The sequence below is a fragment of the Somniosus microcephalus genome, chromosome 1, assembly GCF_052327205.1.
Source record: "Somniosus microcephalus isolate GS21.2 chromosome 1, FLI_Smic_1.0, whole genome shotgun sequence".
In the NCBI taxonomy this organism is placed as follows: domain Eukaryota; kingdom Metazoa; phylum Chordata; class Chondrichthyes; order Squaliformes; family Somniosidae; genus Somniosus; species Somniosus microcephalus.
The window spans coordinates 339972282-339999826 of NC_140987.1; the positions used below are offsets into that span (position 1 = coordinate 339972282).

Here is a 27545-nt window from a genome sequence, read left to right on the forward strand (position 1 = left end):
ATTTCATTGGTGCCATATTCTTGCGGTCTCCGTTGTATCTCTGCAGCGCCCCTTGCGGCTGCTTCATATGATACTGCCATACTGAAAGCTTTGTCCAGCAGAAGGTCCTTTTCTGATAGGAGCCGTTTCTGGGTCCCTTCACTTTGTAGCCCACACCCAAACTTGTCCCTTAACGTGTCTGCTAGTCCCGCTCCAAACTGGCAGTGTTTCGATAGCTTGCGCAGTTCCGTTAGGTACTCAGCATTGCTTTCGTCTTTGTGTTGGTTCCTTTTATGGAACTTAAATCGTTCTGCTATCAGCAGCGGAGTGGGGTTTAAGTGGTCCTGTAGAATTTCTACTATGCTTTCAAAATTCTTGTTTACCAGCTTCCCTGGGGTTATTAGATTTCGCAGTAACCCATAAGTTTTTGCACCCATGGAATTTAACAGAACCAGTGCTTTATTAGCATCTGGCACTTCATTCGCCCTGCAGTACAGCTCTATACGTTCCACATATGTCGCCCGATCTTCGACTTCATTGTCGAACGTAGAGATACTGCTACTCTTCGGCATCCTTGGGTGTGAGTTAACTATCACCAATGGCGCCTCCCGTGCTTCCCCTTCTCCGCTGGCACAAAATGGCATCTCCCGCGCTTTCCTTCCTTCCCGCGCTCGCCCTTCTTCTCCGCTGCGGCTTCAAAAATGGCACCTCCCGCGCTCTTCCTTCTTCTCCGCGGCTCAATGGCGTCTCCCCTTTCTTCGCCCCGCGGACCCTGTTCAGCCCGTGAGCACTGGCTGTGCTCTGCGCGTTCTTCTTTATATTTTTCGATGCCGCTCAGTCTAGAACCCGGCTGTTTCTTACCCTCTTTCTCCGGTTTGTTTTATTTTTCTCGACGCCGCTCGGTGTTCAACCCCCGGCTGCGCCCTGCGCTCTTCACCCTCTGTCTTATCCCGTCGACGCTGCTCGGCTTTCTCTCCGCCGTCGGTCGGCTCCAGCCGCCGCTGCTCGGGAAGGGTCTGCGCTGGACCGGTCGTCGGTCTCTTACTGCTCGTTGTGGCTGGGGAACAAAGCTCGGCTCTCCACAGCCTCCCCTGCGAAGTTGGATCTCTGCCTGACTGCTGGGCGGTTGCTCGTGGTCGACGCCCGTGTTCCTGGCCTCGACTATTTTTTTTTTTTTTTTATGTTGCAGGTAGATTCGAATCGACACTCGTCGCCACTGTTGGATCCGTGGTTCAGTGGATATGCTATTATTAAATAATCACACGGATGCTGTACATTAACAAATAACAGGTCTTTACTGGAGGAGGGTAGTTTCTAGACTGGGGGTACAGAGGCATACAGGAGCTGTAAAAGTAGTTCTGACTTAAAGGCACATACACTACAGGTAGCACCACAACTGACCGAGCTGGCCGAGTCCTAAAGCACATAGCTGCCAGACTGGGTCTGCGACAGGTGGTGAGGGAACCAACAAGAGGGAAAAACCTACTTGATCTCGTCCTCACCAATCTACCTGTTGCAGATGCATCTGTCCATGACAGCATTGGTGGAAGTGACCACCGCACAGTCCTTGTGGAGACGAAGTCCCGTCTTCATGTTGAGGATACCCGCCACCGTGTTGTGTGGCACTACCACTGTGCTAAATGGAACAGATTTCGAACAGATCTGGCAACTCAAAACTGGGCATCCATGAGGCGCTGTCGGCCATCAGCAGCAGAATTGTATTCAATCACAATCTGTAACCTCATGGCCCGGCATATCCCTCACTCGACCATTACCATCAAGCCAGGAGATCAACCCTGGTTTAACGAAGAGTGCAGGAGAGCATGCCGGGAACAGCACCAGGCATAGCGAAAAATGAGGTGCCAACCTGGTGAGGCTACAACACAGGACTACTTGCATGCCAAACAACAGAAGCAACATGCGATAGACAGAGCTAAGCGATCTCACAACCATCGGATCAAATCAAAGCTCTGCAATCCTGCCACATCTAGTCGTGAATGGTGGTGGACAATTAAACAGTTAACAGGAGGAGGAGGCTCCAAAAATTTCCCCATCCTCAATGATGGTGGAGCCCAGCACGTGAGTGCAAAAGACAAGGCTGAAGCATTTGCAACTATCTGAAGACACTGGATACTGCAAAGGCTATGGGCCCTGACAACATTCCGGCAATAGTACTGAAGACTTGTGCTCCAGAACTAGCTGTGCCCCTAGCCAAGCTGTTCCAGTACAGCTACAACACTGGCATCTACCCGGCAATGTGGAAAATTGCCCAAGTATGTCCTGTCTACAAAAAGCAGGACAAATCCGACCCAGCCAATTACCGTCCCATCAGTCTACTCTCAATCATCAGCAAAGTGATGGAAGGTGTCGTCGACAGTGCTATCAAGCGGCACTTACTCAGCAATAACCTGCTAACTGACGCCCAGTTTGGGTTCCGCCAGGGCCACTCAGCTCCTGACCCCATTACAGCCTTGGTCCAAACATGGACAAAAGAGCTGAACTCAAGAGGTGAGGTGAGAGTGACTGCCCTTGACATCAAGGCAGCATTTGATCGAGTGTGGCATCAAGGAGCCCTAGCAAAACTGAAGTCAATGGGAATCAAGGGGAAAACTCTCCATTGGTTGGAATCATACCTAGCACAAAGGAAGTTGGCTGTGGTTGTTGGAGGTCATTCATCTCAATCACATGACATCACTGCAGGAGTTCCTCAGGGCAGTGTCCTAGGCCCAACCATCTTCAGCTGTTTCATCAATGACCTTCCCTCCATCATAAGGTCAGAAGTGGGGATGTTCGCTGATGATTGCACACTGTTCAGCACCATTCGAGACTAGTCAGATACTGACACAGTCCGTGTCCAAATGCAGCAAGACCTGGACAGCATTCAGACTTGGGCTGACAAGTGGCAAGTAACATTCGCACCACACAAGTGCCAGGCAATGACCATCTCCAACAAGCGAGACTCTAACCATCTCCCCTTGACATTCAATGGCATTACCATCACTGAATCCCCCACTATCAACATCCTGGGGGTTACCATTGATCAGAAACTGAACTGGACCAGCCATATAAATACCGTGGCTACAAGAGCAGGCCAGAGGCTGGGAATTCTGCGGCGAGTGTCTCACCTCCTGACTCCCCAAAGCCTTTCCACCATCTACAAGGCACAAGTCAGGAGTATGATGGAATACTCTCCACTTGCCTGGATGAGTGCAGCTCCAACAACACTCAAGAAGCTCGACACCATTCAGGATAAAGCAGCCCGCTTGATTGGCACTCCATCCACCACCTTCAACATTCACTCCCTCCACCACTGGCGCACTGTGGCTGCAGTGTGTACCATCTACAAGATGCACTGCAGCAACTCGCCAAAGCTCCTTCAACAGCACCTTCCAAACCCGCGACCTCTACCACTTAGAAGGACGAGGGCAGCAGACGCATGGGAACATCAGCACCTACAAGTTCCCCTCCAAGCCACACACCATCCTGACTTGGACCTGTATCGCCGTTCCTTCACTGTCGCTGGGCCAAAATCCTGGAACTCCCTTCCTAACGGCATTGTGGGTGTACCTACACCATATGGACTGCAGCGGTTCAAGAAGGCGACTCACTTGGTAAGTACTTCTCCCTTTTTAAGCTTAAATCTCCTTGGTTTATAGTTTCTAAGGTGTGATATTCACCATCTAGAATCGAGGCAGAGGGTATTTAAGAATAATATTAATAAATGTAATTAATTACATAGGATGGGAGATCAGGCGATGTGTTGCTGCTGCAATATGTGGGAGCTGGTGGACACCATTGATGCTCACGGTGATCACATTTGCAGTAAGTGTTGGCTGCTTGAGGAATTCCGGCTCCGTGTTGAAGAGCTGGAGTCCGAGCTTCAAACACTGAGACACATCAGGGAGGGGGAGAGTTACCTGGACTCTGTATCAGGAGGTAGTCACACCAATTAGATTAATTAATTCAGATGTAGTCCGTGGCCAGGGTCAGGATGGTGTGACTAGAAGTGAGGCAGGTACGGGGATCCAGGAGGTAGTGTTGGAGGAGCCGCAGCCCTTGCACTTGTCCAACAGGTTCGAGGCTCTTACTCCCTGTGAGGATGGGAACAGGGACTGCGGGGAGGATGAGCAACCTGGCCACAGCACCGTGGAGCCATTCAAGTGGGGGGAGTTAAGAGAAATGTTGTAGTGGTAGGGGATAGTATCGTTAGGGGGATAGATAGAGTTCTCTGCAGCCGAGAGCGAGAGTCCCGAAGGCTGTGTTGCCTGCCCGGTGCCAGGGTTAAGGACATCTCCTCTGGACTGGAGAGAAACTTGGAGTGGGAGGGGGAGGATCCAGTTGTCGTGGTCCATGTTGGTACCAACGACATAGATAGGACAAGGAGGGAGGTTCTGCTGAGGGAGTTTGAGCAGCTAGGGGCCAAATTAAAAAGCAGAACCACAAGGGTAATAATCTCTGGATTATTACTTGAGCCACAAGCGAATTTGGCTAGGACAAATAAAATTAGAGAGTTAAATGCGTGGCTCAAAGACTGGTGTGGGAGAAATGGGTTTTGCTTCCTGGGACACTGGCACCAGTACTGGGGCAGGAGGGAGCTGTTCCGTTGGGACGGACTTCACTTGGCCAGTGCTGGGACTAGAGCCCTGGCGGATCATATAACTAGGGCTGTCGAGAGGACTTTAAACTAACTAGTGGGTGGGAGGGAGGTTCCTAGAGAGCAAATAATAAAAGTGACAACAGAGAAGGTCATAGACTTAGGTAGCAGTGGGGAAATTAAAAACCAGAGCATGTCAGGAAGGGGCAGAAGGTATGGAGTAAAAGGTAAAGTAATAAAAAGGGCAAAAGCAGGAACTAAGTGTCACAAAACATCTTTGAAAGTTCTCTATCTGAATGCACGTAGCATTCGTAACAAAATAGATGAGTTAATGGCACAAATGACTACATATGGGTATGATCTTGTGGCCATTACAGAAACATGGCTGCAGGGTGACAATGCCTGGGAATTAAATATACCAGGTTATTTAACGATCAGGAAGGACAGGCAGGAAGGAAGGGGAGGTGGGGTGGCTATGTTAATAAAGGAAGGAATCACTGTAACACAGAGAAATTATATTGGGTCAAAAGATCAGGACAATGAAACAGTTTGGGTGGAGGTAAGGAATAATAAAGGGAAAAAAACACTAGTGGGCGTAGTCTATAGGCCTCCGAACTGTGGCAACTCTGTTGGACGGAGTATCAATCAGGAAATAGTTGAGGCTTGTAATAAGGGAACATCTATAATTATGGGGGATTTTAACTATTATATTAATTGGACAAATCAAATTGGGCAGGGCTGCCTTGAGGATGAGTTCATTGAGTGTATTAGGGATGGGTTTCTTGAGCAGTATGTAACTGAACCGACCAGGGGGCAAGCAACCTTAGATCTGGTCCTGTGTAACGAGACAGGATTAATTAAAAATGTCCTAGTAAAGGATCCCCTTGGAATGAGTGACCATAACATGGTTGAATTCCATATTCAATTAGAGGGTGAGAAGGTTGGATCTCAAACAAGCGTGCTAAACTTGAAAAAAGGAGACTATGAAGGTATGAGAGCGGAATTGAGTAGAGTGGATTGGGAAAATAGATTAAAGGGTAAGACGATACATGATCAGTGGTGTACATTTATGGGGTTATTTTACAACTTCCAAAAAATATATATTCCACTGAGAAGAAAAGGGTGTAAAAGAAAAGACAGCCATCTGTGGCTAAGTAAAGAAATTAAGGATAGTATGCGACTAAAAACAAGGGCATTTAAGGTATCCAAATCTAGTGGGAGGATAGATTGGGAAAACTTTAAAAGACAGCAAAAAATAACAAAAAGATTGATTATGAAAGTAAATTAGCAAAAAATATAAAAACAGATAGTAAGAGTTTTTATAGTTATATAAAAAGAAAAAGGGTGGCTAAAGTAAATGTTGGTCCCTTAGAGGATGAGACCGGGAAATTAATGGTGGGAAATATGGAGATGGCAAAAACACTGAATGAATATTTTACATCAGTCTTTACAGTAGAAGACACTAAGAATATCCCAACACTGGACAAACAGGGGGCTAAAGGGGGGGGGGAGGAGCTCAACACGATCAAAATCACTAAGGAAGTGGTACTCGGTAAAATAATGGGACTCAAGGCGGATAAATCACCTGGACCTGATGGCTTACATCCTAGGGTCTTGAGGGAAGTGGCGGTAGGGATTGTGGATGCATTGGTAATAATTTTCCAAAACTCCCTGGACTCGGCAATGGTCCCGGCAAACTGGAAAACTACTAATGTAACACCCTTATTTAAAAAGGGCAGTAGACAGAAGGCTGGAAACTATAGACCGGTTAGCCTAACATCTGTGGTAGGTAAAATTTTGGAGTCCATTATTAAGGAGACAGTAACAGGACATTTGGATAATCATAATTTAATAGGACAAAGTCAGCATGGTTTTATGAAGGGGAAGTCATGTTTGACAAATTTGCTGGAGTTCTTTGAGGAAGTAACATATAGGGTAGATAAAGGGGAACCAGTGGACGTAGTGTATTTAGACTTCCAAAAAGGCATTTGACAAGGTGCCACACAAAAGATTATTGCTTAAGATAAAAAAAATCACAGGATTGGGGGTAATATTCTGGCATGGATAGAGGATTGGCTATCTAACAGAAGGCAGAGAGTTGGGATAAATGGTTCATTCTCAGACTGGCAATCAGTAACTAGTGGTGTTCCGCAGGGGTCAGTGCTGGGTCCCCAACTCTTTACAATCTATATTAACGATTTGGAGGAGGGGACCGAGTGTAACGTATCAAAGTTTGCAGATGATACTAAGATGGGGGGGGAAAGTAGTGAGTGAGGAGGACATAAAAAACCTTCAAGGTGACAGACAGGCTAAGTAAGTGGGCAGAGATTTGGCAGATGGAATACAATACTGGAAAGTGTGAGGTTATGCACTTTGGCAGGAAAAATCGTAGAGCAAGTTATTATCTTAATGGCAAGAAACTGTAAAGTACTGAAGTACAAAGGGATCTGGGGGTCCTGGTGCACGAAACTCAAAAGGTTAGTATGCAGGTGCAGCAAGTGATTAAGGCGGCCAATGGAATGTTGGCTTTCATTGCTAGGGGGATAGAATATAAAAATAGGGAGGTATTGCTTCAGTTGTACAAGGTATTGGTGAGACCGCACCTGCAATACTGCGTACAGTTTTGGTGTCCATACTTAAGAAAGGACATACTTGCTCTCGAGTCAGTACAAAGAAGGTTCACTCGGTTAATCCCGGGGATGAGGGGATGGACATATGAGGAGAGGTTGAGTAGATTGGGACTCTACTCATTGGAGTTCAGAAGAATGAGAGGCGATCTTATTGAAACATAAGATTGTGAAGGGGTTGGATCGGGTGGATGCAGGGAAGATGTTCCAGATGATGGGTGAAACTAGAACTAGGGGGCATAGTCTTAGAATAAGGGGCTGCTCTTTCAAAACTGAGATGAGGAGGAACTACTTCACTCAGAGGGTGGTAGGTCCATGGAATATGCTGCCCCAAAAAGCTGTAGAAGCTACATCATTACATAAATTTAAAACAGAAATAGACAGTTTCCTAGAAGTAAAGGGAATTAAGGGTTATGGGGAGCGGGCAGGAATTTGGACATGAGTCTAGGTTCGGATCGGTCATGGCCCTGTGGGTAGCGGAGCGGGCCCAGGGGCCGTGTAGCCTGATCCTGCTCCTATTTCGTGTGTCTAATTCTGTTAGGTGCAGGAGATGGTTCTGTGATAGTGGATTGGCAGTTAGGATCAGATCAGCCATGATCGTATTGAATGGCGGAGCAGGCTCGAGGGGCCGATTGGCCTGCTCCTGCTCCTATTTCTTATGTTATGTTCTCAAGGGCAATTAGGGATGGGCACTAAATGCAGGCCTAGCCAGCGACGCCCACATCTTATCAATGAATAAAAAAAAAACTCCAATTGGCTGGATGCGACTCGTGGTGTCCCCCAGGGATCTGAACTGAGGCCTCCGCTTTTAACTACATTTACAATGACTTAGATGAAGGAATAGAGAGCCATATATCCAAGTTTGCTGACAACATTAGGTTAGGGGCACAGTAGTGTAAATGGGAGCAGAAAGTTGGAAACAGACTTTGATAGATTAAAGTGGACAAAAATGGCAGATGGAGTTCAATTTTTTTTCAGCTCAAAGCTAGAATGTAACTCACCCCTGAACTAAGCACTAAATGGAATTATTCAGCTCTAATTTACACAGATTTGCTAGCTGACTACTGACACAAGGAGCCTCAGCTTGGGTAGAGAATGAGATTGTTTGTATTTTGTGGTCTTGTGTTTGTACTTATCCAAAGCCAACCTCGGTGAACGAGTCCGCTCTGATTAAGTCTGTGATAAAATTTTCTATTTATTACCTTACTAGATAAAAAGGCAATGGAGACCCTCGGAATTAACACAAGGAATTACCATCTCAGCTTTTCTGGACAATCAGATTTCTTCATACTTCTGAGCATATTTTCTTTAGCGGTTACTTGATTTTCATCCGATTTTCAGTAAAGACAGAGGGAAAGGGAAAATACTGCTAGTGAGTGCCTGAAATTTTGCTGGAATATAGATTTATAGGCGTCTAAGTTTGCTCAACAAGCTGATTGGAGTAGTGCAAACACAATGACATTTGCCGGTGAGCAAGATTGAGGACTGCCAGCCTGGAGCTACACATGCCATAGGAAGGGAAAGCCATGTGTGAGGGAGCATGAGAGAATATTGCTTTCCAAATAGTGCTCAAAGTAAAGGATTTCATCATTGTGATGGGAGATGGAACACCCTTCCCACTTTGACCACTCAGTGTCAATGCAAAGTACAGTCAGATGAAGAAATAACAACAGAAAATGCTGGAAATACTCAGCAGGCCAGGCAGCATCCGTGGAGAGAGAAACAGAGTTAACGTTTCAGGTCTGGGACCCTTCATCAGAACTGGAAAAAGCTGGAGACGTAACAGATATTAAGCAGGTGCAGCGACGGGGGGGGGGGGGGGGGGGGGGGCGGCGGTTAGGAGGGGGGGGGGGGGGGAAGAAATAGAAAGAACATCCTGTACTTTTGTAAGAGGCAGGAAAGATAAAATGTTGCAAATGGGAATGGCAAAAATCATACTGCATGAAAAATGGGGGCAGGGATAATTATCTGAAATTGTTGAACTCAATGTTGAGTCCGGCAGGCTGCAAAGTGCCCAATCGAAAGATGAGGTACTGTTCCTCGAGCTTACGTTGAGCTTCATTGGAACAATGCAATAGCCCGAGGACAGAGATCAGAGTGGGAGTGAAGCGGTGAATTAAAGTGACAGGCGACCGGAAGCTCAGGGTCACCCGTACGGACTGAACGGAGGTGTTCCACAAAGCGGTCGCCCAATCTGCGTTTGGTCTCCCCAATGTAGAGGAGACCGCATCGTGAGCAGCGAATACAGTATATTAAATTGCAAGAAGTACAAGTAAATCGCTTCAATCCAATCCCTCTACACCTCCATCCCCCACCAGGATGGCCTTCGGGCGCTCTGTTTCTTCCTTGAACAGAGGCCCAACCAGTCCCCATCCACCACCACCCTCCTCCGCCTGGCTGAACTTGTTCTCACATTGAACAACTTCTCCTTTGACTCCACTCACTTCCTCCAAATTAAAGGTGTTGCTATGGGAACCCGCATGGGCCCTAGCTATGCCTGCCTGTTCATGGGACATGTGGAACATTCTTTGTTCCAGTCCTACTCAGGTCCCCTCCCTCACCTCTTTTTCCGGTACATCGATGACTGTATTGGTGCCGTTTCCTGCTCTCGCCCTGAACTAGACAAGTTCATTCACTTTACTTCCAATTTCCACCCTGCCCTCACCTTCACATGGTCCATCTCCAACTCTTCCCTTCCCTTCCTTGACTTCTCCGTCTCCATTTCTGGCGATTGGCTTTCAACAAACATCCATTACCAGCCCACCGACTCCCAGCGCTACCTGGACTACACTTCCTCCCACCCCGCTTCCTGTAAGGACACTATTCCATTCTCCCAGTTTCTCCGTCTCCACCGGTGTCTGTTCTGACGATGCCACCTTCCATACTAGTGCTTCTGACATGTCTTCCTTTTTCCTCAAGCGAGGATTCCCCTCTACCATGGTTGACACGGCCCTTGACCGTGTCCGTTCTATTTCCCGCACTTCTGCTCTCACCCCTGCCCCTCCCTCCCAGAACCACGATAGGGTTCCCCTTGTCCTCACCTTTCACCCCACCAGCCACCACATTCAACTGATCATCCTCCGCCATTTCCGCCACCTCCAACGTGATCCCACCACCAAACACATCTTCCCCTCACCTCCCCTTTCAGCATTCCGTAGGGACCTCTCCCTCCGCGACACCCTGGTCCACTCCTCAATCACCCCCAACAGCCCTGCTCCTTCACCTGGCACCTTCCCGTGCAAGCGCAGGAGATGCAACACATGCCCTTTTACCTCCTCCCTTCCCACTGTCCAGGGCCCCAAACACCCCTTCCAGGTGAAACAGCGATTTACTTGTACTTCTTGCAATTTAATACTGTATTCGCTGCTCACGATGCGGTCTCCTCTACATTGGGGAGACCAAACGCAGATTGGGCGACCGCTTTGCGGAACACCTCCGTTCAGTCCGTACGGGTGACCCTGAGCTTCCGGTCGCCTGTCACTTTAATTCACCGCTTCACTCCCACTCTGATCTCTGTCCTCGGGCTATTGCATTGTTCCAATGAAGCTCAACGTAAGCTCGAGGAACAGCACCTCATCTTTCGATTGGGCACTTTGCAGCCTGCCGGACTCAACATTGAGTTCAACAATTTCAGATAATTATCCCTGCCCCCATTTTTCATGCAGTATGATTTTTGCCATTCCCATTTGCAACATTTTATCTTTCCTGCCTCTTACAAAAGTACAGGATATTCTTTCTATTTCTTCCTCCCCTCCTAAACCCCCCCTCCCTGTCTCTGCACCTGCTTAATATCTGTTACATCTCCAGCTTTTTCCAGTTCTGATGAAGGGTTCCAGACCTGAAACGTTAACTCTGTTTCTCTCTCCACGGATGCTGCCTGGCCTGCTGAGTATTTCCAGCATTTTCTGTTGTTATTTCAGATTTCCAGCATCCACAGTATTTTGCAATTATACAGTCAGATGAAGGTTCAGTCCTGCTACTTTGTTCCAATAATGCACTTTAACCCAACCTCATGCTTTACTGCAATAAAAACAGAAAATGCTGGAAATACTCAGGTCAGGCAGCATCTGTGGAGAATGCTTTACTGCACCAATGCGCAGGTTTCCATTTAACACACCAAACACCCTTGTGTCTCTTTTGCCAAATTCGTGCCAAATTGTAGACAGTTTGATACAAGTCCATGCTCACAAGGAACGGGTTTGAAATTGCTCAAACTCATTTCCCCTCCAGCCAACAGAGGAGACTCATCATTGTATCAGTATGGACTGGAAAGAAACTTGGCTTCAAGATGTGAATTGGCATGGTGCTAACTTACGGTGCCACCCAGTTTCCTACCAGTCAGTATGAAAAGGAAATAGCCGAATTTCCTCTATTTGTAAGTTATTGATGTTGGCACATGACCCAGGACATGTGGGGAATGAATGATAAATGCTTTTGTGCTGCATGATTGTTAAACTGTATTTAGAAACAATATAATTTGCAGGGAGATGGAAAATTGTGTGCTAGCACCTTGATGTTCACTGTTACAGTATGTTTTGGGGACTTTTCTGCCCCTCTTTACAGTAGATACTACAACTTCTGTATTTTAAATGACTTTCATAAGTGAATCTTAGCTTCTTACGGTTTTAAGAGCATCTTCACGGGCCCTGATATTGAGGCAAGTTTCTAATAGCAAGCCAAGGACAGAATTCCTACCTGTACATTGCTTTAGTTACAGGGCCTATCCTGAGCCTCTTGTTTACGTATTTGAAAAAAGTGGTAGAGCATTGTGCCATCAGACCTCATTTTAGATTTAACTAGTAAGTGGAAAATATTGCACAAAAGATGCAGTGAATAACTAACTGAGAACTAAACTGGTCGAACCCAGATGAAAGCTCCAGATGACTGGACACAATCCAACTCAGATTGAAATCCAGCTTTTTAAATATCTTGAAAAACAGTTAATGGGGCTTCCTGGGTTTAAAGAACTGTTAGAAAGCTTGAGGGAGGGCCAGTCAGTTGCACAACAGTTGCAACAGCTTTTAAACCTCGAAATTCCTGGTGGGACACAACATCATTGCACAGGAAAATCTCCCACCTGAAAACAGAGCTCACACACCCAGCACAGGGAAATTTAATTTTTTTTAAAAAAATGTAGCACATTTAAGCTAAACAAGAGATAATGCATTTAAATAAATCTGATGCAGCTTTGAATGGTGATGCTGACCTCTGATGTTGATTCTTTGGTGAATTTTCTCAGGCATCTTTCAGCTACCACAGTAACTCTGATGTTCAACTGAACTTTTCTGCAAGTCTGGGTGACAGGCTGCAACAGATGCCATGTGACCTCTCTTGGATAGGTGATTTGCATACTATATCATAAACTGTCAGCCAGTGGCTCAGTTGGTAGCACCCTCGCCTCGAACCCACAACTATGTGATTCAAAGTCCCACTCGAGGCTTGAGCACAAAAATCTAGGCTGACACGCCAGTGCAGTGCTGAGGGAGTTCTGCACTGTTGGAGGTGTCGTCTTTTGGATGAGACGTTACACCAAGGCCCCCTCTGCTCTCTCAGGTGGACGTAAACGATCCCACAGCACTATTTCGAAGAACAGCGGGGGAGTTATCTCTGGTGTCCTGGCCAATATTTATCCCTCAATCAACATCACCAAAACAGATTATCTGGTCATTATCACATTGGTGTTTGTGGGAGCTTGCTGTGCGCAGATTGACTGCCACGTTTCCTACATTACAACAGTGACTACACTTCAAAAAGTACTTCATTAACTGTAAAGTGCTTTGGGACGTCCAGTGGTTGTGAAGGGCGCTATACAAATACAAGTCTTTCTTTTCTTTTTATCAGAACATTGGAGTGATTATTTGCACCGCTTTTTTCTGCGCATGCGCGCCCGTATGCACAGTCTCAAATAGAGTGGAGGCTGCGGCCTGCACTAGCAGGCTTTCCTCGACTCCGTGCAGTGGTCAGGGGATCAGATTGGGGGGGGGGGGGGGGGTGGTGAGCAGAGGGATTGAAGGGGGGGGGGGGAAATAGAGAGGCGAAGGGACCGGAGGGGGAGAGGCGAGGGGATCCAAGGGGGGTGGGAAGGTCCTAACTTGGGAGGGTGAGCCCCGTTTGTTCTCTGAAACCAGTAATGTTAGCACCGTGAATTCTGTCTGGCGCCTGGCTGTCACAATGAATGGATAAAATTACACATTGCAACGATCTTGATTACTCAGGCAGGCAGGATCAAATTATACATTCCAGACAAACTGATGGGTGTGGCTTGCCCTCTAAGGGGACCAATCAGAACTTTGGTGTTGCAAATACACATTGCCTCTGAACCTGGAGCGAGTTATCTTCACAAACAAAATAGAAACGATGCCTAGGACACTAGATTAAAGGGCCAAGTCTGCAAGGCCCAGGATGGAGTACAGGCACAAAGCAAGGAACTGTGGAAATCTTAAGATTTCAAAAGCCTCCTCTAGCCTTATAGGTGAAGACAGAACAGTATCCAACTTGCTTTAGACTGACTCTAAAATCAGCACCAACTAGTGTTCAATTTTCTCTCAAACATGGGAGTGCTTTTTCAATGAACTGGAACACAAGGTTTCTGTCTGTTGAGCACTGAACCAAAGTATCTAATTGATCTGAATGATTCCCTTGCAATAAATTAAACTGGACCTTGCTGCTCAGCTTGCCATGGGCTGTACACTTTGGAAATCTCATGATGTCTGCAGACGGCAAGCAAGGGCTATGTCCTGGAGAACAATTCCTGAGTGCGGATCTTGGAACCGTGGGGGGTGAAGCACCATTTTTGCCGTATAACTACCTTTTGAGGAACATCACAGTGGAGATGGATCCCTCCTTGGATGATTTATTAATTTACATGTGAAGGTCAAATGAACACTGAACAATTCAGATGACTTCTTGCATTATAAAAGGAAGTGAGGCATCCATGTTATAATGTGCAGAGTTTTATTAATTTCCACTTAACAGATTTTCTTTAAAAACTGAATTAAGAATTGTGGTAAACCACTGTTATTGTTTTCATTGTTGTTCACTACTGTTATCGTTATTGCACATTGTTACCTCTTGCTACTCACCGTGTACCAATGCATGCCTCAGCTGGCTCCGCCTACATGACCTGGTATAAAGGTGGCTGCCCGGCAACCCACTTCCTTCTTGGAACCAGTCGTCCACGAGAGGCATGCTCTGTTCTTTAGTTAATAAAAACCTTTTCATTACTTTCCTAATTCATCGCCTTTTATGGAGTAATTGATAAGCGTATCAATTTTATTAACTAAAAGTAAAATGTCCGGAACTGAGCAGCAACAACAGCAGGCGTTGCTGCGAGCCCTCAGACCAGCATGCCTGGACCTCAACCCCCAAGCGGCGGGTTCATCTACCAATTTCGAACACTGGCTGAGCGGCTTTGAATCCTTCCTAGAAGCCTCCGCCGTGACATCGGAGGAGAACAAATTAAAAGTCCTGACCGCCCAGGTGAGCCCTCAAGTATATACACTCATCCGGGACGCTACTACGTACAAGGCGGCTCTCGACCTGCTAAAACGGCAATACACGCCCCCAGTGAATACGATTTACGCCAGACACCTCCTGGGATCCCGCAAGCAGCAACCGGGGGAATCGGTAGAGGCATTTTTACGGGCGTTACAGACGCTCTGCAGGGACTGCGACTGTAAGGCGGTAACGGCTGCGGCGCACGCAGAGGGACTTACCGGTGATGCCTTCATTAAGGGCCTCCAGTCCGACTACTCCCGGCAGAGACTGCTCGAAAGCAAGGAGCTCGACCTGAAGACGGCCGTAGCCCTCGCGCTCTCACTAGATGCGGCCCACCGAAACCTCGAAGCATACGCACGTTAACGGGGCCGTGCCATGGTCATCGCGACCTTGGGACATAGGACCGCCGCCCCCGGTACCAACTACTGCAGCGATGTCCCGAAAGCAACCGGGACCGCCGCCCCCGGTACCAACTACTGCAACGATGTCCCGTAACCAGGCCCAAAAATGCTATTTCTGTGGCCAGTTAAAACACCCCAGAGCGCGCTGCCCGGCGAAGACCACTACCTGCTCTGGCTGCGGGAAGAAAGGCCATTACGCCAACACCTGCAGAGGGAAACCCGCGAACGCCAGCAGCGCCGCGTGTGAACCGTGGGGGCAGCCATCTTCTCCGCCATTTTGTGCACCTCCGGCCGCGTGGGGATCGGAATCATGGCCGCCATTTTGCCCGCCGCACTCAACCGCCAATTTGTCTCCGGACTCGACCACAATCTCGTCGGACGACCATATCAGCTCACTCAGCCATACACTGGCCTCCGTTACGCTGGATCAAGCCCTCCCTCATCATCTGTCCAGGTCCATGATGGACATTACGGTAAACGGCCGCGCCACTACTTGCCTGTTTGACAGCGGGAGCACGGAGAGTTTTATTCACCCCGACACGGTGCGTAGCCACTCCCTCACGGTCCTGCCAACGGATTTCTATGGCGTCCAAGTCCCATTCAACGGACGTCGGCGGCTACTGTGTGGTGACCCTTTCGGTTAGGGGCACTGAATATAAAAATTTTAAACTTCTTGTCCTGCCCCGTCTTTGCGCTGCCGTCCTGCTAGGGTTGGATTTTCAGTGCCACCTCAAAAGTGTCACATTGGCATACGGTGGACCCCTTCCCCCACTCACAGTCTGCAACCAACAGCTTTTAAATCGCCCGCCACGCACCACTTTCAGCCTTTCCACACTCAAAGTCCCCCCCCCCCCGCCCCTTGTTCGCTAACCTCACCTGCGACTGTAAACCCATCGCTACCAAGAGCAGGCGGTACAGCGCCGGGGACAGAGCTTTTATTAGCGCCGAGGTGGAGCGACTCCTGAAGGAGGGCATTATCGAAGGGAGCACCAGCCCATGGCGAGCCCAGGTTGTAGTCGTTAAGACCGCCGATAAACGCCGCCTGGTCATCGACTACAGCCAAACCATAAACCGGTACACCCAGCTGGACGCATACCCCCTTCCCCACATATCTGATATGGTCAATCAGATTGCGCAATACAGGGTATTCTCCACCATTGACCTTAAGTCAGCATACCACCAACTCCCTATCCGCCATGAGGACCGCCAGTATACTGCCTTCGAGGCAAACGGCCGCCTCTACCACTTCCTTAGGGTCCCCTTCGGCGTCGCCAACGGGGTTTCGGTCTTCCAAAGGGAGATGGACCGGATGGTTGATCAAAACGCGCTGCAGGCCACCTTTCCCTATCTGGATAACGTCACCATCTGCGGCCACGACCAGCAGGACCATGACGTTAATCTAGCGAAATTCCTCCGTACGGCCCAGCGGCTGAATCTAACATACAATAAAGAGAAATGTATGTTTCACGCCACGCACCTTGCCATCCTCGGCTGCGTAGTGGAGAACGGAGTCATCGTGCCCGACCCCGACAGAATGCGCCCCCTTATGGAGCTCCCCCTCCCCCACTGCCTAAAAGCACTGAAGAGATGCCTGGGGTTTTTCTCTTACTAGGCTCAGTGGGTGCCCAACTATGCGGACAAAGCCAGACCCCTCATCAAGTCCACCTCCTTCCCCCTGACATCAGAGGCGGGTGCTGCCTTCACTCTTATCAAGAGTGATATTGCGAAGGCCACAATGCACGCAGTGGATGAGTCCATCCCTTTCCAAGTGGAGAGCGATGCATCCGACTTCGCCCTAGCTGCAACCCTTAACCAGGCGGGGAGACCCGTGGCCTTTTTCTCAAGGACCCTCCAGGGCCCCGAGATTCGACACTCCTCTGTCGAAAAGGAGGCCCAGGCTATTGTGGAAGCGGTGCGACACTGGAGGCATTACCTGGCCGGAAAACGATTTACCCTTCTCACTGACCAGCGTTCAGTTGCTTTTGTGTTCAATAATAAGCAGAGGGGCAAAATCAAGAACGACAAGATCTTGAGGTGGAGAATTGAACTTTCCACCTACAATTACGATATCTTGTACCGGCCCGGGAAACTCAATGAGCCCCCAGATGCTCTATCACGAGGTACATGCGCCAACGCGCAAGTTGATAGACTGCGGACCCTCCACAATGACCTCTGCCACCCCGGGGTCACCAGATTCTGCCACTTCATTAAGTCCCGCAACCTGCCCTACTCCATCGAGGAGGTCAGAACTATGACCAGGAACTGCCAAATCTGTGCCGAATGCAAACCGCATTTTTATAGGCCAGACAGAGCAAGCCTGATCAAGGCCACTCGCCCCTTCGAGCGCTTGAGCAGCGACTTTAAGGGGCCCCTCCCTTCCTCTGACCGCAACGTGTACTTCCTCAACATTGTTGATGAGTACTCCCGTTTCCCATCCCTTGCCCAGACATGACCAGTACCACGGTCATCAAATGTCTGAATGACCTCTTCGCCTTGTTCGGGTTCCAGCTATATACATAGCGACCGGGGCTCATCTTTCATGAGCGACGAACTTCGTCAGTACCTGCTCGCGAGAGGTATTGCTACGAGCAGGACCACCAGCTACAACCCCCGGGGGAACGGCCAGGTGGAAAGAGAGAACGCGACGGTTTGGAAGGCCGTCCTCTTAGCCTTAAAATCTAAGGGCCTTCCGACCTCTCGCTGGCAGGAGGCCCTCCCTGCGGCGCTCCACTCCATCCGGTCACTGCTTTGTACTGCCACGAATGCCACCCCTCATGAGCAAATGTTCGTTTTCCCCAGGAAGTCCACATCGGGAACCTCGCTACCGACATGGCTGACTTCTCCTGGGCCCGTCCTACTGCGGAGGCACACGAGGACCCATAAAATGGACCCCCTGGTCGAGAGGGTGAACCTCCTACACGCCAACCCCCAGTATGCCTACGTGGCATACCCAGACGGGTGGGAGGACACGGTCTCCATACGAGATCTCGCACCCTCGGGCGCCCCTGAATCACCACCGTTATTATCCACCACTTCTCCCAACCCAACCCCTGTAGACGGCATGCCAGAGCCCCAGGACCCTTCGTCGACCACTCAGACACCAGACTCGACGTTGGATACTGCAGCACCGCCGCCGCTGCTACGACGATCAGGACGGCATACAAGGCCTCCTGATAGACTTACCTACACGAACTTTTAGTACACTTCACCCCGCCGGACTCAATTTTAAACAAGGGGTGAATGTGGTAAACCACTGTTATTGTTTTCATTGTTGTTCACTACTGTTATCGTTATTGCACATTGTTACCTCTTGCTACTCACCGTGTACCAATGCATGCCTCAGCTGGCTCCGCCTACATGACCTGGTATAAAGGTGGCTGCCCGGCAACCCACTTCCTTCTTGGAACCAGTCGTCCACGAGAGGCATGCTCTGTTCTTTAGTTAATAAAAACCTTTTCATTACTTTCCTAATTCATCGCCTTTTATGGAGTAATTGATAAGCGTATCAAGAATATATTGCACTGCTTGGCCATTATGATCACCCGCTAAGAAGGCAGGCAGATTTGCCTTTATAAAAGAGCCTCGTGTCTCAAATGGCCCAAAGTGCTTTCCACTGAACCAATGGCCTTAAAAATGCCATGATTGTTGGTATGTGGGTAAACAAATTAAACTTTCTCAACAGAGATCCTAGTAACATTATGAGTAATTTCATACACCTTTAAGCATCTACAGCACCTCAATATATATTATTAAAAATCTTTTTCTATCCAACTTTATTTTGTCACTGTTTTTGGTCATGCTTTTGGGTTACATTTAGCACTGAAACTTCCTATGTAAACATTTAGGCCTAGAAATTGGATTGCACAGCACCTGTTTTTTGGGTGAAAAATGGGTAGTGCAAGGGTCCACTATGCCGCATTGATGAGGGCACCCTCTTCTCCCGATCTTGTCCGCACCTCTCTCCCTCCACCCCAGCCCCCCCCCCCCCCCACCCCCCATAGTTACCGTAGGCCCGGTGCCAACATCCCCGGTCAGCCGACTTTCCTCCTCTTTGCAGTTGGTGCACTGCCTCTGGGGAGGTGATGAGCACCCCCAGCACAGCAGTCACGTTCTGATGACACAAGAGTACCAATTCCGTGTGGTCCTCTTGTGTATCAGTTTCCCCGTTGCGGTCATTGCCAGGTTCATGCCAGAATTCGGACCCGAACCAATTTCTCGGCCTTAGAGTGGAAATCCTGGGTTATGTAAACAGTTGCCTGTAACAGTGTAGTTGCAGGCACTAGCCAGGAGGTGGTGCTTCAGACTGAGTTTCTGAAGCCTCTCTTCCATCTGATTAGTCAATAAATGACTGTGGCCAACTTGCTAGTTTGACTGAAATACAGTAGCCTTTAGCTATCCTTGAATAAGACAACAGAAATAAAAGGTTACTAATTCTTAGTGAGGTGGAGCAAGAAGAGAAAAGGAAAATTCCTCACCCCACCATCACCGGCATAAAACATTTGATAAATTACATTGCTCTGTGCACCGAGCACAATCCAAGCATTCCATTAACATGTTGGAGCTGGATCTAAAACACGCAAGTACTGCTTAAAATGGAGCAATCATAAACCACAAACATGCAATTGTGCTGAGAAAGAAGAAAATGAGACTTACTACACAGCTAAGAAAATCAAAACAAACAAGGCTGAAAAAATAACAGTGCAAAAGAAAATGTGAAATATCACGTACAAGTATAAAACCTGCTGAAAAAGCAAAGATAGATAAAATAAGAATGTCTTTTGTTCAACAATATTCTTTCATTGCAACTGGCCTTCATATGCACATTTAAAAAAATATTTTAAATAATTTGCATGGACAGTTGAATATGCCACAAACTTTCAAACTTATCACATTCATTTTCGGCTAACGGTAACATCAATTCCTATAAAGTTCACATTTTGTTGCTGGGTTCATGAAAAAAATTACGTACAATGAAAAGGAGTCTGAAATTGTCTCTTTATCTAGTTTGCTGGCAAATTTATAGGAGATGGTGCTGATTAAATAAATCATATTGCCAATAGACATACCATACTTTCACTCCAGGACTCTCAGCGAACTTGATAAATCACATTGCTCTAGCCAAGCACAAGCCAAGCTTCCCAAAAGATCAGAGCAATGACAATTAATAGCTGCCATGTTACGATGTATGGAATCTTAGCTCTCGACTTGTTTTATAGGTGCTCAGAGAGCAATCACTGCTGAATTTATTTCCATCTAATATGGAGGACACAGTGCGTCAGGAGGATGGGAACCAACAGTGATGCCAAGTTCAGCTGGGTTATGACAGCTTCCTACGTAGAATGAGCTCACAGCAGGAGGACACTTACGGAAACAAACTCGCTAAAGCTGATCCTGCAATCTTTGTCTTTGTCCCCTTCAATCATGAGGTTCTCGACGATTTCTCTTATTTTGTAGCCAGGCAGTGAAACATTGGCTTCACGGAAAAGATCGTGGAGTTCGGAGTCATTAATGTAGCCATTGCTGTTGAGATCTAGCGAGATAAACAAAATATTTTTAATCAAAAGATCAGAGCAATGACAATTAATGGGTGCCAATTTGGAAAAGACTAAGGGGGAGAATTTCGGTGGGTTAGCACCTCCCGTAAGCACCCCAGGGGGAGCGATAATGGGGCACTAACTACTTACTGCCTAGGCGTGGAGAGATGAACGACTCCTGCAAACTTCGGTGAGAGGTTTGCGGCGGCGGTAAAACTTTGAAGATCGTGACTGGCGCTAAATTTCCCTGCTTTCAAAAGTTACCACCCCAAACAGGGCCATAATGAATTTCTCTCCCTAAATCTGCTCAGTTTCAGTCTTTCAATGTATCTAACAAATTCCATCTCTCTGCCTGCAACTTAAGGTTAAAAAAAATCATATTAAAGTGTTTTAAGTTTACATATACAAGCATTGTTTATCGGCAATAAGTTTTGTATCAAAAGGGAAAAGTACATCTCACTGCGCTACGTGATGCGAGATACACAACACATACATGATGTCTATACACACCACTTTAACTGTCTACGCATCACTTTTAACTGCCAAAAACAATTTTTGCTCCATTTCGTCAAACTTCACGAGAACTTTAAACAGGGTTCAGCTGAAGTTGATGGGCAATGATTGGCACCTCTGCATTAATCACCTTGTGAGATACAAAAAAAATTGGAGCTGGTTCATAAAGTGCAGTTGAAGTACAAACTATAAATCAAGTACAGAAAAACCATGTGTCAGAGACCCAGAGTACTCCTTAAAAATAGCCACTAAGGAAACCTGCCATCCTTTTAAGTTACATTAGTAACAATTAATAACTACTTTATTTGGCCTTGGAGGTTCAACTAGTGACATAATTGACAGAGCTGAACCCCAGACTCCCTTACAGAAAGTTGAGAGGTCAGAATGTGTGGTCAATTTTGAGGAAACTACTACCCACTATTATGCATTGGGAGGGGAGGGAAAAAAGTACAAATTTAACTGAACTAAGGTGCTAATTTTATTTATAAATTAATTAGTATATTGGTTATGGACCAGTATCAGGCACAACTGTATTTTTGGGTTTTCCTTCCAAATTAATAATGGCTGACCTATATACACACACATGACCCTAAATCACTATCTACAAATCATACAGGTTCAACTCCTGTCCAACTGTCTACAAGGAACCACCGTAAATTTGCTCATACTGATATACTAATTTCCAGTTTACCTGCAGCGGAGTGGATGATTTGGAGACCAAGCAAACAGGGCTTGTAACTCAGGTTATGTAACATGTGCAAATGCAAAGGGATATACTGTATATAACTATCTAACAGATCTATATCTCTCCTCATCCCACAATTATGTCCATATGAATGAAAGTAAATGTGTAATGAGACAAATCACATCATAAGTCATGGTACTGGTCAATAAAAAGATCCTTGACATGTGTAAAAGGGGGGGAAAAAAAAGAGTGGGATAGACAGGGTGGGAGTCTTAAGTATGACCCAGGATAGCAAGTTGCACTTGTAATGGAGGGTTGTGAATGCTGAGTTTTTGAGTATATTCAAGGCTGAGATAGATAGATTTTTGGACTCTAGGGGAATCAAGGGATATGGAGATCGGGCGGGAAAGAGGAGTGGAGGTCGATGGTCAGCCATGATCTTATTGAATGGCGGAGCAGGCTTGAGGGCCGTATGGCCTACTGCTCTTACTTCTTATGTTCTAAATAAGCTGAAAAGTCACAAGCTTTTCCAAAGCAGAGGCAGGCTCCCAGAAAACTCTGAAACCAGCTGTAGCAAAGCCTGTTGTACGTGTGGCGTGTAGGTGTGTGAATTCGTGCACAAATGAGTACGTGAGCTCGTGCATATGTGAGCATGAATGAGAGCGAGAGATCTTTTACTGGCTGATGGCAAAAGCAAGAACAATGTCCTCCCCCAAAACTCTTCTGAGGAGGAGGAAGGGAAATGTTAATGCACACTAACCTTTACTCCCAGTCTGTGCACAATATTAATAAAATATACTAGCTAAACTAACAAGTGGCTGCACTGAAATCACTGGACAGTGAGGCTACAACAACTTGCATTTATATTGTGCCTGTATGCGACACTACTGTGAAAAAAGGTGGGTTTGATTAGTTGACTGAGGTGGGGGGGGGGGGGGGGGTGCACTAATGATTTTATGCTATGGACACAGCACCCTAGCTGTGACATGCAAAGATAAAGTGAGATGAATAATTATATCGACTGGCAGTGTTGAGAAAATCAGAGGAATTGGTTTTGAAGTTTATAATGTGAGGGAGCCAAGCAACTGGCTGGTCTTCACAATTCAAGTGGATAAAGTATGGACATTTCACAGCCCCACAATTATGCTTGACTAAAATCCGAGACACATCACCAATCGATTAGATGGGCCAAGTTCTGACTGTTGTTTCTAGAACCTCATAGCGCCATAGCTAGACACTACATGTCACTGGATGTTCCTCAACCAATAGCTATGTTTACGTAGGTTACTGGACACAGTTTGCTTTGTACAGTCAGTCAGTCAGTCAGGAGGCAGTAACTATCCAAGAACTACTCACCAACTCTTTTAAAAGCCTCTTTGAGCTCTTCTAGCTCATCCTTGGCAATCTGCGTTATGGTTTCCATTTCCTCTACCACGTGTATAATCCAACTTCAGGTTACTGATTCAAAGCTGGAGGGGATGAGAAGAAAAATTCTTAATAAGACCGTAAATACCTAAACCGTTTCTCACCCTTGGTTTGTTATGCCTTGTGAAACAAAGTGGTGTGTGGGAACTTGCCAACAATCTCTTGCTATGTCTATTATGAACATAGTCCCACAGCATCGCACTGCTCTGGGAACCAACTACTGTGTGAGACAAGTGCCCTACACTAGAGCAAAAGACCGTGATCTGCAGGAACTTGCTTCATTTGCCACAGGAATACATTTCAGTGTCACATTTTTAAAAAGTATTAAAAAAAACAATTGTTTCCAATCTGCAGAAAAAACATTCAGAGCAACAGAAAATATCTTCTAAACAACTTCAGACTCACATTCAATAAATAGAAACAAGCTGACCTCTAATTGACCCAAAGATGTGCCCAAGAACACCTGTGTTAGGAAGGTACTGCCATTACAGGTGAAGTTACACTGTATAGTGCACTTGTCATATTAGAATGAACACACACACACCCCACAAGGAGCCAGTGCACATTGCTGGACTCTGTCAAACGCTTTGAAGATATTCAAGCCACTGACAAATATCAAAACTGTTCGATAGCAGACTTCAGAAGGCAACATGTTGAAAGTCATATTGGCAATGATGGATTAAGTCAGAACTTTTGAGATAATGGAAGAGTTAACAGCAGCTTCTACAACTCTGCAAAGCAATGCTGCAAGAGCAATATGGTGGTGGTTAGAAAGTGTGAGGTCTCACCTTCATAAGAGATAGGGTGAACACTAGCTAAAGGTGGGTGGTGAGGAGGAGCCTGAAGAGCAGGCATGGAGTAAGTATGGAGGCACACATTTTAAGGATGATGAGAGGGATAACAGGACTTAGGATCTTATTGAAGTCAAACGAGGGGAAGATCAGACAGACTTGATGGGGACAAAATCTGGTTGGTCATAATGCTACAACAGAACAGATCAATGAAAAGAGAGTCTTCACCAGGATCAGTAAGATCAGAGTTGAAGGAAAAGTGATACAGAAATGTCAGCTCTCTGTAGGATTATCTGCTTATTAGTGAAAAAAGGTTATGTGTCAGCTGTGTAAAATGTACACCAGGAGAGGAGGTCAGTGCCTCCTGGTGGGGACTGTTTAAGGGGAGAGCACATCAAGCTGGTAAAACAGATGGAAACAGTCAGTGAAACAATGAGTCAGATATCTGCAGCCTTCCGGACTCAATATGGAGTTCAACAATTTCAGATCATAACCTCAGCCCCTATTACATTTTTACTTATATTTTTTTCCCCCACCCCTTTGTTTTGGGTTTTCCCTCCCCCCCACTTTCCTCTTTTTTTTTAACATGGCAGCTGTCTCTCATTCTGCCAGTACATTTCACACCTAATCTGAGCCGTCTTGTGTCTCTTTACTAGTCCCATCACCATCTCGTCTCGTTTTGAATACCTCTTAATGTCTATTCACTTCTTTTGTTCCCACCCCAGCCCTCCTTTCGATCTATTTCATTTCCTTTCCAGTTTTGAAGAAGGGTTTCGACCCTAATTTCTCTCCACGGATGTTGCCTGGCCTGCTGAGTTTTTCCAGCATTTTCTGTTGTTATCCTGGAAATAAAGCACTGGTATTGTTTGTATTCTACGTCTGAGTCTACTCCAACACAACAGATGCAAGGGAGCTGGAAAGGAGCTATACAAGAGCAGGAGCAGCTACTAAAGGAGCAGGAATACAGCAGTTGACACTTAGATTGTTTAATATCAGCAATGGTGGATTTACAGAGGCTGCGCACAGACGTTGGTTCAAGATCCTTCAGACTGATGGAAAAAACAGATTATTACGCAAAACTTTTGAGGCAGAAGGAAGGATGGCAGATACAAGTGAACTAGCTGCAGTACCAGGGCTGATTGAGGAAGAGGAGCGAGACAGGAAATGTTCCTTGCCAGCCTGAATAACCACAGCTAGTGGATGGATCAGGAGAGGAAAAGTAGAAAAGAATTTTCAAAAACTGCCCCAATTTGCTTACATGGTACCAAATAAAGCAACAACAGCTTTCATTTGTATGGCACCTTTACCGTTGTAAAACGTTCCAAGGAGCTTCATCAGAAAAAAATTTATACTGAGCCAAAGGAGGAGACATTATGACAGGCAACCAAAAGCTTGGTCAAAGAGGTAGATTTTAAGAAGCGCCTTACAGGAGGAGAGAGAGAGATGGAGAGGTTTAAGAAGGGAATTCCAGAGCTGAAGGCATGGCCGCCAATGGTTGGGTGCAGGAAGTGGGGGAAAGACAAGAGACCAGAGTTGGAGGAACGGCAAGCTCTCAGAGGGTTGTAGGGCTGGAGGAGGTTACAGAGGTAGGGACTGGTTTACAGAGTGTGATTTATTGCACGGCATTCTGCAAGAGGCAGATAGGGGGGAAAAAAGGGCAGTAGTGAGAGAGCAAATAAAGTACACCATGGGCCTTGGACCATCACCTCAGATTCTTCCTTGAAAAAAGGATCTGCACGAGCAGCTGCGTTCAAATCGCACTGAAAGAAGCAAGAGTGCTGCTGGAATGTTTCAATGAAATCAGTCAAAATTTAAATCAAAATTTATTCAGTGTCACTTTTTTTTGTGTCAAATTTGAAACCAGGATCCTTCTCCCCTCCCCCACACATCCATTGCCTGGTGGGTAAATGCATTGCCTTTTGTTCTACTAAGCCACATGGTTGAGGAAGGTGTCACGGGTTTAATCACCACTCAATGTTGAGCTTGCTCTCAATGGTGCACAAGAATTGGGAATGGGAGGATGGGAAGGGAGAGATTAAGTCAGAGGCCCTGTTTCTGATCATTTTCCATTGACCTCACACACACACACACACCCCCCCCCCCCCCGCCCCAGCTAGCCTTCCTTTCTAGATAGGTACACGTGCTTAGGTGTCAGCTGAAGACAGACCGAGCTGGGTGGTGGTTCGCCTTTAGACACCTGCTCATCTAGTCTCAAACAAGAGGAATGGCCACTCGGGCAAGGGCAGCTGGTACCTGTGAAACTACACAGCAGCATAAGCCACTGCCTGCAAGAGCAAGAGGACAAAGAAAAGGGAAAACAAGCTGAAAGCAAAGAACATTTATATTTTGTGTAATGTAACTGCCCTAATGCGCTACTGCTGCATGTATTATATTGTGACACACAAAGTTGGAGCTAAAGAACGCTGCTGGTGATCACAATCCATTATTAATGTTGATACGCCAGAGGTCAACTTCAGGAATGCAGTTTATGTACACACACTGCTGCTCTCTGCATCTGGGGTTTTATACTCCGAGCCAGAAGTCAAAGCAAAAAGACTGGAGGTCAGCAGTGCGAGTACACAAACAATGCTCCTCCACTGTACAAAAAGCATAATGTTGGTGGCAAAGCACTCGGAGGAAGTTTTAACCCAGCGATTCTTTAGCTGTTAACAACACACGAGAAATAACTAGCAAACCTCCAATGGCACTGCTTGCAGATAATCTGGGCAAAAGTTCACTCATCACTAATTTATATTAGTAAACCTACTGGCCTGCTGCCATTTTACAGAACTTGCTTAAAGTTAAGCAACTTTCCTGTTACGTTAGAATCTACCTCCTATTTATTTCCAAACACAAAAATATCTACAGATTTAAGCATTATTCCATCTAGCATCTTGCCAGTTGAACGTTCAAAACTATAGGTTGCTGACAGCAAGTCCTCTGATAATGCCCAGTCCTGTTACCAATCGCAAAAAGAAAATCCTGGCATGTTGTGTTAAGTGTTTCGCCTCACCCTCTCCCCCTTTTAAAATGTGGTGTGCATTAGATTGAGCTTTGCATGGCTTGTTACAAACTTCACTTTTAGCATTATGACCTCCAGTCATTGAAAACAAAATGGCAGATGAAAAGATAAAGGCCCAGTAATTCGGGTCCCAACGCGTGAGTACGGAAGGGGTACTCGCACGTGGACCCGATGGAAGTGCCAGTTTTCAGGATGCACAGTGCATGCGCTGAAAACCGGCATTTCCTATCCTCTGAACCAAGGGGTTAAGAGGCGGAATGCGTGCGACGTTTGAGGCAGCGCGTGCGCGCTGAAATTCTATTTTTTTGTGAAGAGTTGCCCGTGCGTAAAGGCCTCCGGTTTTTACGCTTGAAAAAACCAGACGCAAGTACTTAGTTTTACAGGTAAGTGGTCTATTAATACAATTTAGAAATTTTTTTCAACAGGTTTATTATTTTTAAAGAATTTACAGTATGGCAAGTGTATTTTTAGACCCGA

General features: G+C 46.6%; 1 protein-coding gene across 3 annotated transcripts in view; it reads right to left on the minus strand.

Moving 5' to 3' along the window:
• LOC147124938 (plastin-3-like) overlaps positions 1-27545 on the minus strand; it is a 135634-nt gene that overhangs the window by 59649 nt on the left and 48440 nt on the right. For all 3 annotated transcript variants that reach the window (XM_085994915.1, XM_085994923.1, XM_085994934.1), the window contains exons 2-3: positions 23187-23299; positions 20465-20628 (exon numbers count right to left, since the gene is read on the minus strand). In XM_085994915.1, coding sequence (XP_085851041.1) covers positions 20465-20628; positions 23187-23253 — 231 coding nt within the window. In that variant the 5' untranslated portion in view covers positions 23254-23299. The remainder of the gene's footprint in view (positions 1-20464; positions 20629-23186; positions 23300-27545) is intronic.